General features: G+C 46.9%; 1 protein-coding gene across 5 annotated transcripts in view; it reads right to left on the reverse strand.

The window, feature by feature from the left end:
• KIF1B (kinesin family member 1B) overlaps positions 1–14,289 on the reverse strand; it is a 166,038-nt gene that overhangs the window by 65,228 nt on the left and 86,521 nt on the right. For 4 of the 5 annotated variants that reach the window (XM_060258932.1, XM_060258931.1, XM_060258930.1 and 1 more), the window contains 6 exons: positions 13,399–13,474; positions 9,098–9,177; positions 6,375–6,481; positions 4,957–5,040; positions 3,159–3,339; positions 2,313–2,385 (listed from right to left, as the gene is read on the reverse strand). In XM_060258932.1, coding sequence (XP_060114915.1) covers positions 2,313–2,385; positions 3,159–3,339; positions 4,957–5,040; positions 6,375–6,481; positions 9,098–9,177; positions 13,399–13,474 — 601 coding nt within the window. Of the gene's footprint in view, positions 1–2,312; positions 2,386–3,158; positions 3,340–4,956; positions 5,041–6,374; positions 6,482–9,097; positions 9,178–10,083; positions 10,147–10,482; positions 10,546–13,398; positions 13,475–14,289 lie in introns of all 5 variants that reach the window. The other variant, XM_060258929.1, reaches the window with a different exon arrangement.

Raw genomic sequence — 14,289 nt, forward strand, 5'->3', positions numbered from 1 at the left:
TAAGAGATTAGGTGATTGCCCAATCCTGCCAAGTTCACATAGATTTCTTCAATATCCAATCCAACATTTTTCAAGTATACCTTATTTTTCCTCAGGAGGAAAACACTGCAGCAAAATTTGCCCTGGGGGACGTGTGAAATTCCATATTTGGGAGAATCTAACAGCTTTTTAGGACTCAGACACAGTGGCATGTGTTTCCTTGCCACATACTTTGCAGAGGCCAGCTTGAAATGTCCTCTGTTACTTCAGTGATAGACCAGGGATGTGGATGTATCGGTGCAGAGAGAGCTCACAGTTCGAGGAATAAGCTGTGGGAATCTCTCCCAGAACCCTGCCAGTTAGGTCGATATGCCAATGGGATTTGTTGTGGGTTTGGGGGGGGAGGGGTGACAGAAGAGAAAAATTGAGGGAGAAGAGAGACAAAGTCTGTGGTGTACATTAAGGAGTTGTACAATGATAATCAGGACTTGTCTCAAATCACCAACAACCACCTCTGGCAGGACTCAAGACGGGTTGGGTCTGCAGGGAGAAGCCTCGGTAAAAACAGCTTCGTTTAAAACAGGCATCCAAATAAATGGGTTCGGGGGCCAGAACCCTTACTCAGAAGATCCCCGAGGCCACGACCGTAACCTGTCACCAAAAAAACTCCAGTTCCACCCTAGCTGCATAACCGAACTATCAATTCTGCCTTCCTGAGTGACACATTTGAAACAAATAAGCAAACAGGAGACCCTTTTCCTGACAATCCTGGGAAAGGTGGCTGCTCTTCATAATAGAGAGAAGCCCATTCTCATCTTCCTCTACAATCAATGGCACCTGCTCTGATCTGGGGGGGGTGGGGGAATGTGGAGGAAAAATTCAACATGATACACAGCAGCAGAAACTGATGCACTGCGTCCCTTTGCCCTATGAAGCCGACTGCACTGCAAACACTGAAGACCTGAAAACACTGAAACACTTGGTGCTTGGGAGGGGCAGCAGTGTGAGGACTTCAAGTGTCTCAGCCCCACTGATGGACCTCCTGATGGCACCTGGGTTTTTTGGCCACCGTATGTACTGAGTGTTGGACTGGATGGGTCATTGGTCTGAGCCAACACGGCTTCTTTTATGTTCTTAACCATTTCTGGGGAGTGAAAAAAAGTTCCGCAGACCCCAATGTGGATCCTAAAGGGCCTCATAAGTCTTCCACATTTGGCACACACACCTGGTTTAGAAAGTGCTGGATTCTACCCCTCTGTCCCTTTGCGAGACGACCCAGGCCCCTGAGTTCCCAGTCGGCTTTCCTTATTAACCTAGTTTCTCACACCGTCCGGCTTCTGAACAACTAGGAACCGCCAATAATTCCACTGCCTCCGCTCAATCTGCCTTCTGCAGCACTAGCTCTCAAGTCTGATCCTCTCTTGCCCTTGAGGATTTTCAACTCAGGCAATGCCTGTCATATCCACAGAACTTGATAAATCCCAACTGGGCACAAGGACGGTATTTGCTGGTTGCCATGAGGCCTGCAGGGATATGCCCAGGGAGCATATCCAGAAAACCTGGTTCCTTTCACAAATGAAAGGCAGAGTGTGGTCCCACTGACAGATCCACTTTGCACTGAACCAAGACACTGACACAGAAAGACTGGGTTGGAAAGCTAAGGGAGGTATCTGCTTCTCTCCTAACAACTGCCCATTCCTCCTTATGAAGTTCTGCTTTGGCCTAGACATTTTATCAGCTTTTTACCTACGTGAGCTTCCCATCACCAAATTCTTGTCCCTTACGCAACCCCACATCGGAATGTGCACCAGTAAGACCCTTGCTCAAGATTCAGACTACATGCAGGGCAAGGGAAGAAAGGTTAAGACATGCACAGGTGCCGCAATGATTGCAGATTTTGTGTTTGCAAAAAAAAAAAAACACCCTTCCGCACGGACAACCTAAAGTCACTCAGAAGCACAGAATTAGTACTTGGTGATGATCGAGGGCAAACCTCCACGCCAACAGCCACCAGAAGGCCACCAGAAAGCAAACTTCAAAGACCGGGGGGGGGGGGGGGAGAGGCTTTCTCTTTTGACCCAATTAACAGGACGTTGGCTACGTACTCTCAGTTACTTCAATTCAGCATCTAGTTGATGGTGAGTTTCTCTGTTGCCTTTAACAACATACAAGCAGGCACCCTCAGACACAGAACAAATGCAAAATCAAAACAGCACACTACAGGCAAGGGAGACTCCATTTTGTGCCCAAGCGATCCGAGTGTAAGCGCTGTCCCCTCAAGGGTCAAAAGGCATTTTTTTTAAAAAAGACCACTTCTAAGTATGGACACCTACCAGCCTCTGTTGCTCCAGTAAGAGATCAGCTTCTTCTTTTTCCTTTTTGTACAGAATCTCCATTTCTTGCAGTCTGCAGAAGGGAAGAGAAATGAGTTGCACAGGCCACCTCTGACATACTGCAGCTGAACTGGCTACGAATGCATAGGAAGCTCTGGGGTGACTCCGAGTTTAAGTCCCACCCCCCTCCGGGCAAGCTCAATCACAGCAGTGTGGTTAGGGGTAAGAGCTGCCACCTGACATTCATTTCCCTACATTCAGTCTGTCAGAAAACAGTCTGATGTGAATCTAGCATGCGTCTCTCACTAAGCTGCTTTGAGATCACCACAAAATATGCATCTGATCCCCAACTTCCAAGAAGACACAAATAATAATAATAATAATAAAACATTGACAGGATTTGTCTTGGAAATTCAGAAAAGCAATGACAGAACTTTGGGGTGTGAGAAAACCCGCCTGGTCAACTTCACCACGTTCCCAAACAGAAGAGTTTGGGGTTGGGTGCTCAATAACTCACAAGGATTTCTACTCTGCTAACCTAGAAGTTCCCAGAAACATATTTTGTCCATTTCATTGAACACATCATCGACAGCCAGATTCTGAAATACGCAGATCCCTGTAGCAAGTTAATAAATCAAGACCAAGCCTGCCCCTTGCTCCAGTTATAGAAGCAAATCGGCCCTTTCTAACATCAGCAGCTCTCTCGTGAGCAGGCAGGAAAACAGCTCCGCAGAGTGCTTTTAAAACTCCAAATAGTGGTTAACTACAATACCAGCTAGTCTTCTGCTGGGGGGGGGGGGGGGAGAGAGAAAGACTCTTTGTTCAAAGATATAAAAAGTTCATCACCTTTTCTCCATTTCCTGCTTCATATCAATTCCTTGCTTCTCCAGCAGTTCTCGCTGCGCAAACGTCCAGTCAACCGGCTCCGAGGGTGTCTCCGCTGATGGAGTCTTCTCCCTTTCAGCTCGGGCTTGCTCGGGATGGTTGAAACGGAAAACGTGGTTCTTACCCATGATGATGCGATTTCCTGGATGAGCAATAAAAAGGGATTCCTATCAGCGGGTCGTTAAAGGGGTAACAAACTCTGTGCAAGTGGCTCTGATTCACTGAGTCGTTTTCGCTCTGAGCGCTTCACGATGTGGATTTCCAAGCAGGATAAAAGTCAGCAAAGGATGAAATGCTAACACTGATAAAGGGACACAAGACATTTATGGGCAAGAGCCACTAAAAGACAGAGGGGGGTGAGGGAGGGGGGGAGATGGAGGGAGAGATGGCTGCATCAGACATGTAGACTGGATGCCTGACTACCTCTCTCAAGGACAAGAGTTCTAATACCATTACCTCAATCCCAATTGATTTGAATCCAATAGCACCTTACAAACCAATCCCCCCCACACGGGTATAAGTTTTTGTAAGTCAAAGGTGAACATTTGGTGAACTTTGATGCATGAAAATTTATACCCTGGAAATTCTGGTTGGTCTCTAAAGTGCTACAGGAATCGAATTTTGTTCTATTACCGCAGACTAAGAAGAAGATGACAATATTGGATTTATATCCCACCCTACACTGTCAATCTCAGAGCGGTCACAATCTCCTCTACCTCTCCCCTCCCCACAACAGACACCCTGTGAGGTGGATGGGGCTAAGAGAACTCTTACAGCAGCTGCCCTTTCAAAAACAACTCCTACAAAAGCCATGGCTGACACAAGACCATTCCAGCAGGTGCAAGTGGAGGAGTGGGGAATCAAACCTGGTTCTCCCAGATAAGAGTCTGCTCACTTAACCACTATGGCTGCCCCAAGGCCATTCCAGCAGGTTCAAGTGGAGGAGTGGGGAATCAAACCTAGATAAGAGTCCATGCACTTAACCACTACACCAAACTGGCTCTCGACTACCAATTTGAATCAGTCCCATTTTGTTATCTGTTCTTCTGGCTCTTTTTAGCATTCACAATGCATTCCCCTCTCCTTCAGCCTATGAGACATCTTATGCCAAAAGCCTTGCACTCTCTTTCCCCACTCTAGGTCTCCAGGCAACCTCTGGTGGAGGAGAAAAGCTTGCAGGCCTGCCTATTTCCTTCCTCCTTCCCTGCTTCACGCACGGTGGAAATAGTTGCCTACCCATGGGTCAGTGCCTAGAGAGTGACTGAGGTCCCAATGCTAAACACACTTACTTGAGAGTAAGACTGCATTAAATCCCCCCTTACATATGAACATATGAAGCTGCCTTATACTGAATCAGACCTTTGGTCCATCAAAGTCAGTATTGTCTTCTCAGACTGGCAGCAGCTCTCCAGAGTCTCCAGCTGAGGTTTTTCACACCTTTTTGCCTGGACCCTTTTCTGGAGATGCCAGGGATTGAACCTGGGATCTTCTGCTTCCCAAGCAGATGCTCTACCACTGAGCCACCGTCCCTCCCCTTGACCTGTGGGGGCCACACAATATGTGTGAAAGAGTCACATGTGTTTCCCAAGTCACAGTTTGGCCACCCCTGGCTTATACCCTGAAAATCTTGTGGGTCTGTGAAGTGCTACTGGAGCAGACTCTAGCTGTTTACAGGTGGTTGTGTTTTAAAAGCCATCCAAGTGCCTCGTTCTTAGGGCACAGTTTCTTTCATGAAAGACCAAACTGCAACATCTCTCACCTGAGCGCAACTGGACGGGCTGGATGACCCTCTTGCCGTTGACGTAAGTTTCAGAGCGCTCGCAAGGCTCCAGAGTAACAATCACTGGAGAAAGAGCACAGGAATGATCAGGCCACTGTTTGTGGTCATCAGCAAAGGGGTGGAGAGTAAAATGGCAAATACTGTCATGCTCCCTGTATCGATCTACGGTGCGGCCTCATTTGGAATACCGTGTACATTCCTGATCACCAATGCTGTATCTCAAAAAAGACACTGCGGAGTTGGAAAAAGCACTGAGGAGGTTCTCTTAACCAAGATGGATATGCAGGTTAGAGCACCTTTCCTAGGAAGAAAGGCTGACGAGTCCGGGACTTTTCTGTTTAGAAAAGCGACAACGAAAGGTGGGGAGGGACATGGTTACGCATGGGTTGGAGAGAGTTGACAAGAGAACTTTTTCTTCCTCGCTCAAAATACCAGAACTCAAGGAAATCCAGTTCAGCTAACGGGCAGTAGGTTCCAGGCGGACAAAAGGAAATGCTTCTTTACAAAGAGAGTGATTAAAATGTGGAATTCGCTGCTAGAGGATGTCGTGACGGTCCAAGGAACGAACAACTTTAAAAGGGGATGAGATAGATTCACGGAGGACAAGTCTATCAGTGGCTTCATACTCGTCGTGGCGGCTAAGGGGAACCTCCACATTCAGAGGCCTGCTCACGACTGCCAAGAGATAAAACAGCAATGCTGAGAAAGAAGCACGAATGAGAGAGGCTTCCTCCCCGCCTCCCATGTAACATATTACTAACGATGAACAGAAAACTAACCTCCAATCTTGTCCAATATGTTAAAAAGCAAGGCCATAGAGCCCAGAAGAAGACAGAATTTTGCTGCTGCAAATAATGTTCCCTCTAAGTTGCAGAATCTTGTGAGCAAAATCTCTACTTTGTGAGCTACTGACATTAAGGTTGTGAGCTACTGGCATTAAAGTTGTGAGTTACTGCATAAGTCATTGTGCTCTGCGGCAATGTTCCCTCTAAGCTGCAGAGTCTTGTGAGCAAAAATTCTACTTTGTGAGCTAGTGACATTAAAGTTGTGAGCTACTGGCATTAAAGTTGTAAGCTACTGATAAATTATTGTGCTCTGGGGTAATCCTTTCTGAGCTAAGACAAAATGTGTGAGCTGGAGGCTAAAAATGTGTGAGCTAGCTCACGCTAACTCACCTTAGAGGGAACACTGCTCTGCCATCATCCTTCCTGAGCTAGGACAAAAATGTGTGAGCTGGAGGCTAAAAATCTGTGAACTAGCTCACACTAACTCAGCTTAGAGGGAACACTGGTTGCAAAATGCGTAAGGGTATCTGGCTTGCATAGGAACAGGGAAGCAAATGGTATCAGTAAACCCACAGGAAAACACAAGAGGAATTTAACCAGCTGCCACCTCACCATTGCCATTGTGGTTCTTCTCGCTTCGGAAGATGCAGTGTTCCTCCTTGATGTGTGCCCCGCTCAGAACGATGTCTTGACGCCGTTCAGCATCGGCCTGGCCAACTCTGTGCCCAACAAGGATATTTCAAAAGCCTTTTATTAAAGTTTATATTATACACAGAGAGCGCAATAAATGTAGGTCAATAGCAAAGAGATAAAACTGTTGACAGCTTGTCAAAACACTTCATAGAGCAGGGGGGTCAGTGGGAGATGGGAGGGGGGAGCTGTGAATTTCCTGCATTGTGCAGGGGAGGGTTGAACTAGATGACCCTTAGAGGTATCTTCCAGCTCTGGGTTTCAAATCAAGTTAAAAAAACACAAGTGGAATATTTATTTATTCCAGTTTCACAAACAATCCTTCAATCTCAAAAGCCAATCCCCAGCCAATGGAGTTGATTTAAGCCGTGGGTTAAACTGCTTCCATTAACTGACCCAGAAATTGCTGAGCAGTCAGGTTAGAAATGATAAAAGGAAGTCCTTCTTCACCCAAAGGGTGATTAACACGTGGAATTCACTGCCACAGGAGGTGGAGGCTACAAGCATACAGCTTCAAGAGGGGACTGGATAAGCATAAGGAGCAGAGGTCCATCAGTGGCTATTAGCCACAGCATATTGTTGGGACTCTCTGTCTGGGGCAAGTGATGCTCTGTATTCTTGGTGCTGGGGGGGGCACAGTGTAAGGACTTCTGGTGTCCTGACCCCACTGATGGACCTCCTGATGGCACCTGGGTTTTTTTGGCCATTGTGTGACACAGAGTGTTGGACTGGATGGGCCACTGGCCTGATCGAACATGGCTTCTCTTATGTTCTAAATGGTTTTAAGCCCTCTGACGCAACGTCTAATCGTAAAGGCGCTGGCCCCCGTGCAGATTACAAAAGCAGCACATGCAAGAAGGCCATCCACTCACAAGACAGGGATGCAGAAAGAGATGACTCTGAATTAACTGAAGGGGGAAGAGAGGAAACAGACCTGCTCAAAATTCATCCCATTGAAGACTGAAAATGGCCCAGAAGGGGCAGAATGCTGACAGCAGCTGAGTGCCAAAGAGGGGGGAAAGGAGTGAGAGAGTAATCTGCCCTGGAGGGAGGGATTTTCCTAATTATCTCCCCCCCCCCTTCCACTGCTACAATGCCTCATGGGCTCCAAGCTTATATTCCCTCTTAAAAAGCTGGGCCAATCAACAAGCCGTGCAAGGATGACATGGGCAAAGAAGAAGGTAGCTTTGCACATATATGGGGGAACCCATTCACTTTAAAGGGGGGGGGGTCAGAACCCTCCCACACATATAACGAAAGAGGACGGGAACCCTCCCCTCCACACACACACAGAATACATGTGGAATTATCATAGAATTATGGAATAAGCCCTTGTTCTAATTGCAAGCAGGCTGAAGAGTAAGAAGCAGCTGCCGTTCAGCCTACAACCTAATGGGAGGAAGGCTGATGGGGGCAGGGGAGTAGCAGAGTTCCCCTCCAGCGCCAGCCCCTTTGAATGGCAGAACTCCAGGGCTTAAATTAGCTCAGGTGCTGTTTCCCAACTTCAGAAAGGGCAACCTGGCTCAAAGCCACAAAGCTCTAGTGCAGGATAAGCATCCTACTACAGGAAGCTCTTTGGGTTTTCATTTTGTATTATGAAAAAAGTGCGACTGGCTCAGGGGATGCGCGCTCGCTTTGCTTGAAGAAGGCTCCAGGTATAATCCTCAACGTTTGCACCTAGAGGACTTCAGGTGGCAGGACACAGGAAGACCTTCAGCCAAGAACCTGGAGACCAGCTGTCCGTGACAGCAGACAACACATCAGTCAGGGGAGGGACAGTAGCTCAGTGGTAGAGCATCTGCTTGGTAGGCAGAAGGTCCCAGGTGCAATCCCCGGCATCTCCAACTGAAAAGGGTCCAGGCAAGTAGGTGTGAAGACCTTGAGACCTTGGAGAGCTGCTGCCAGCCTGAGTAGACAATACTGACTTTGATGGACCGAGGGTCTGATTCAGTAGAAGGCAGCTTCATATGCAACTCTTAAGCGATAAACAAGTGGGGAGGGACGGTGGCTCAGTGGTAGAGCATCTGCTTGGTAAGCAGAAGGTCCCAGGTTCAATCCCTGGCATCTCCAAAAAAGGGTCCAGGCAAATAGGTGTGAAAAACCTCAGCTTTAGACCCTGGAGAGCCACTGCCAGTCTGAGTAGACAATACTGACTTCGATAGACCAAGGGCCTGATTCAGTATAAGGCAGCTTCATATGTTCAACACTGGGACAGACGGCCCAATGGTCTGACAGGGTTGCCTTCAGATGTCCCATACGTAGCCTTCTCTGGATTCTAATTCCCAATTTAAAGCCTCTTTTCAGCCGTCTCCATTACTGAGAGGCCCAGATCTGAACATGGTGTGCAAGTCAAGAACATCTACTCTATAACGACGTCATTGTTTGTTTGTTGTCTGCCACTTCTACCCTCACTCTGCTCTCCTCTTTCTGAACCCCCCTGGTAATACGCACTTGGGAAAAGCTCCTGTGATTCCAAATCTGGCAATTAAAGTTAATCCCGTCCATGCAAACAAGGACAAGGGTAATTAAGTGCGCACTTCGCCTGGCAGCCAAGAGCATAACGCAACTGGATTTGTTTTGAAAGAGGAGGGATGTTGCTTCAAAGCGGAAGGCGTTCATCTGTTGCCACCCGCCTCCGCCCTTACCTGGTAATTCCATCTTTTATGTAGTAAAGCAGACACTCTGACATGAGGGGGTCTTCGTTGAGGTTGACGAGGTGCGGTGTCTGAAACGAGAAGAGCAAATCACAGCCTCTCTTCTCTCTGTATCTTTTTTTTTGGCAAGGGGGACCCAATTGCTTCAAGGTCCAAATACAACTACAACACAGTCTCCCAGAAAACCAGTAACTTCTACAGGATTTCAGTAGAGGAGGGATCAAGATCACAGAAAGGACAGGTGGGAAGCATCAACATGTATGATCGACTCAGAGGGTTGATATCTAGCTGAAAGACTAAAAATAAAACAAGAAGGACTGCTCTCCTATTGGGGGTTGACAACTAGGCCTCTGTGTGCCTGGCAACCAGGGGTGGGATTGTGGAGTGGGGGGCAGAGTTCTAGGGGAAATTTTTTAAAAAAGCAAAATAAGCTGCTTACTGGAAGTTCTGACCAGAGATCCTGGTGTTTCCTAAAGGTACCCAGAAGCTCTAGCTCTCACCAGAAACCCTTGCCAATCCTGGATAGCTCTTGGAATCATCAGAAACTCTATGGTCAGAACTTCCGATAAGGAGATAAGGCCTTATTTCTTTTTAATTTTTCTCCCCAGGACAACCAGCTCCTCTCCTTTGGCCACCCACTGTCCAGCTGAGCATAAGAAGACAAATTGGAACCCTATCCCCTGAGGGATGTGTCTTGGCCCAGAAGTCTCCTATCCATCTTCCGATTGTTGGAAAACAGAAACTTTGGACACCAGGTAAGAAAAAAGAAGAAGAAGGGAGGGAGGGAACAAGGAGAACTGACAAAGGTCAGCCTTACCAGGCAGCTTTCACTGAGTGGGGAAAGAGGCACCCTCTTTCCTAATCAGAAGGGCTAAAAGACAACCTAGATTTCCAACTTTTTTTGCTACGCACAGACAGCCATCTCTTAAGCTAAAACTCCTAATAGATGCTAGAGCAACTACGACAGCTAAACCAACCTTCTTGGGTGAAAACACCCCACTGGAATCAGCAAACAAGTCACATGGCCTTGGAGTGAAAATCTAGCCAAAGAATGGAGAAGCAAGTAACGGAGCAGAGAAAAACAAAGCATCAAGACAAAGAGACGACAGACCCCCAGCCCCTAAGTTTCACACAAGGGGACACTTGCTCTAGCTTGCTAACTAGGGAATTATAGCTACAGCTGCCAATTAGAGCACACACACACAAAGGAAAGTATTGCTTGAAACACAAGGGGGATTCAAATAGGGGGAAAGGGTGATAATGAGGAACAAGGATGTCCCCGACAAGGCAAAAGGAGGAGAGGTACCAATTTCCTATCTTCTATTCCAAAGGCGTAAAAGGCATCTATTTCTGCAAAACAGATTCTACACTCAAACCTGGTCAACAGCAAAGGCATCGAAAGAGTCATCAAACAGAGTTGACGGCCTCTGAGGGAAGATCTACAAAGAGAAGGTCCAGAACACGGAGAGAAACAAGAGGGGGGAAAAAAGAAAGCTGAAAATGGGAAACTGCCTTAACAGTCTGAGTAACCTAAAATCCAAAACTGAGCAGGTTCTTCGGGGCTCAGGGATCATTGGTGGGGCCCCTCCGTAGGGGAAAAGGCAGAATGTGCAAACCAAAGAATCCTCTCATGCCACCTCCAGCATTCTTGGAGGCTCTGGGCACAGTGATTAGACAGCTGCTGTTAGTTCCCGTTTAGCCAGTCTTTGGGCCCTAACAAATGCCCGAATCGTCACCCTCTAGAACCAGCCCTGATGGTGAGAAGCTTTAGACGAAACAATTTCAGAGGCTAAAGTAACCTGACAAGGGTGGGGAGGAGAAGGACAAGGAGAAGAAGAAGAAGACGACGACGACTGCGGATTTATACCCAGCCCTTCTCTCTGAATCAGAGACTCAGAGCGGCTTACAATCTCCTATATCTTCTCCCCCCACAACAGACACCCTGTGAGGTGGGTGGGGCTGGAGAGGGCTCTCACAGCAGCTGCCCTTTCAAGGGCAACCTCTGCCAGAGCTATGGCTGCCCCAAGGCCATTCCAGCAGGTGCGAGTGGAGGAGTGGGGAATCAAACCCGATTCTCCCAGATAAGAGTCCACACACTTCACCGCTACACCAAACTGGCTCTCAAACTGGGAGAGAAAAATAGTTTATTTCAATTCCTCATGCCTATCGAGTCTTTCCAGGAAACGCCACACTCAACATCATCTTGTACACCCGAACTTTTAACTGCCATTAGGTCACGGAATAAAAGGACAGCTGATCCAATAGCTAAGGGCTTTCAATACAACTTGGCATAGCTTATCACTTCACAGATAGGAGGATGCAGACAACTGTATCTTTGGCAAACCAACTTAAAAGGCTCCGAGGAGGTTTATGCTGAACTCTCAATAACCAGTCCCATTGCAAGAAGCCGCTCCAGACCCTACTCAGGGAAGGAGAATCAGAGTTTTTGAATCAGAGTTTTTGAGTTTTAGATCCAACGGAGAAAGAGTCAAAGGTTGAGCGTAATAGGCTTCCATGGAGGAAAGCCAAAGTTTTCTGCCTTAAGGATATTCCACTTCTGAATGCACTAACGGCTAAGAATGAAACAGCACATCACTTTCAGATGGGCCCAATGGCTGGTAAAAAGGAGCACCAGCCGCTTGCTAGACAAGCAAGGCAACCTGATGTTCTCTGCCGGATAAACTCTTGATGCTGGGAATGCCGTCTTGCTGGATGGATGCAACAAAGGCAGTTTGGGGGCATGTTCCAAACCATAGAGGATGAGTGTAGCAGTCCAAAGGTTCTGACTATCTCAAAGAGGAAAGCAAGATCTTCTGCAGACACAGTAGTCTTCAAGAGTGGCACAGGACTGATACAAAGTGGGAAACTAGTTTTTCCCTCACAAGCCGGTGGGCTAGAAAGCCTCCAGACACCAAAACCTACAAAGCATTTTAGCTTAACTTTCTATATTATGTTACTTATTTTCAGGGGTGGAATTCTAGCAGGAGCCCTTTTGCATATTAGACCACACACCCTTGATGTAGCCAGTCCTCCTGGAGCTTACAAAAAAAAAAAGCTTTGTAAGCTCTTGGAGGATTGGCTCCATCAGGGGTGTGTGGCCTAATATGCAAAGGAGCTCCTGCTTATTTCCTTCATTTATACCCTACCGTTCTCCCCAATGGGGACCCAAGGCAGCTCATATCATTCTCGCTTTCTGCCTTTTATCCTCGCAACAGCCCTCTGAGGTAGGTTAGGCTGAGAGAGAATGACCAGATCAAGAGCACCCAGGGAACTTCCTGGGCAGTGGGGGATTGAATCTTGGTCTTCCAGACCCCAGTCCGACACATTAGCTACTATGCCACACTGACTCTCATTAAATGCTAGCGTTTAACCCCAGTATAAGCAATGAAGGACATGGCAGTTTCAGTTTTCCATCTCATGATGGGGCTGTCCTTTCCAGGAAGCATAAGCTGCAGCCCATCATAGAATCAGGACCTCCAGGGTCATCAACCCCCTGCACAATGCAGGAAACTCACAAATACCTCCCCATAAATTCACAGGATCTTCATTGCTGTCAGATGGCCATCTAGCCCCTGTTTAAAAACCTCCAAGGAAGGAGAGACCACCACCTCCCGAGGGAGCCTGTTCCATTGAGAAACCACTCTAATGGTCAGGAAGTTATTCCTAATGTTGAGCTGGAAACTTTTGATTTAATTTCAACCCATTGGTTCTGGTCCTACCTTCTGGGGCCACAGAAAACAATTTCACACCATCCTCTATATGACAGCCCTTCAAGGACTTGAAGATGGTGATCCTATCACCTCTTAGCCGCCTCCTCTCCAGGCTAAACATGCCCTGGTCCTTCAACCTTTCTTCCTAGGACTTGGGTCTCCAGACCCTTCACCATCTTCATCGCCCTCCTCTGGACAACGAAGAGAGAAGTTTGCAGGCAACAGTTCCTATGGTTTGGAGCCAAAGATGCTCATCTACCCACAAAAAGTACAGAAAGGGCATTTTATACTTGATCCGAGAAAGAAAAGAAAGAAGACTAAATGCACGCACATTCTTCAGCTTGCGCAACCCCTTACTTAAGCGGAAGCAAGAGAATGGTTTCAGAGTAGACCCTACAATGGACTGTGTGCATCTACATCCAATTCTTGGCCATATTTCACAGAACAGCATCATGGCTACCAACTGCCGTGATTCTTTTAGTATCCAAGCCATAGCCAAAATCTGCCCTAAGCAGCAAAGTAGCAAACCAGGCTTGCCAAGTACTGGCAAGCTTTATGCAATCATTCAGGCGCTCTGCGTACCTTTTTAGGTGAGAAAACTCCAAGGGTTCCTCCATCTTCTCGAATGGCAACTCCCATCTCAGCCAGCAAAGCCTCTCTATACAGAAAAGAAAGAGGAAAGGAAGTCACAGAACCATATTTAACATTTAGCTACAGAATGTTGCGGGGGGGGGGGTGTACAGTCTAATACAAATCTGGAGTGAATAATCAGAAAATGAAGGAACTACAAGACGCTGAAAGCTACCCATTGATTATTATCATCTAGCAAATCATTCTGACCTTTGCAGTTTAGGACACTCCTGATGTAATTTCTCAAGCTCTTTCTTCAACCCAGGAAACTAAACAAAGCACTAAGATGTCGAAGCAATGAAGGATTTACCGTGTGTTATAGGAACTCGCTGATTTGTTTATTTACCCTCCCCAAGTCTCTCCATTGTTTTCATATAACTGTCAAAGTAAGTGTCTGGTTTCTAGCAACTACATTTAGACTCACATCCACCTCACTGCCTTCTCTCTTCTGTATAAGCTTGTGGTTTCCTCTCTTAGCTCCATTACCTTTTTAAAGTCTACCTTCTCTCTTCTCTGCTCTTTGTCAAGCAAGGATCAACTATTTTATTTATTTCATTTTATTTTGGCAATTTCTATTCCGTCCTTTCCCAAAACAGGCTCAGGGCGGATCACAACATTCTAAAAACAGTATAGAACAACAGTTCAAAACCAAATCAATACAACAAGGCAATTTGATAGATCACATATGTTATAAATAGCGGCTCAATTGGGCACATGTTATATACACATATGAACATATGAAGCTGCCTTATACTGAATCAGACCCTCGGTCCATCAAAGTCAGTCTTGTCTACTCAGACTGGCAACAGCTCTCCAGGGTCTCAAGCTAAGGTTTTTCACACC

The sequence above is a fragment of the Heteronotia binoei genome, chromosome 18 (genome assembly GCF_032191835.1).
Source record: "Heteronotia binoei isolate CCM8104 ecotype False Entrance Well chromosome 18, APGP_CSIRO_Hbin_v1, whole genome shotgun sequence".
NCBI lineage: Eukaryota > Metazoa > Chordata > Lepidosauria > Squamata > Gekkonidae > Heteronotia > Heteronotia binoei.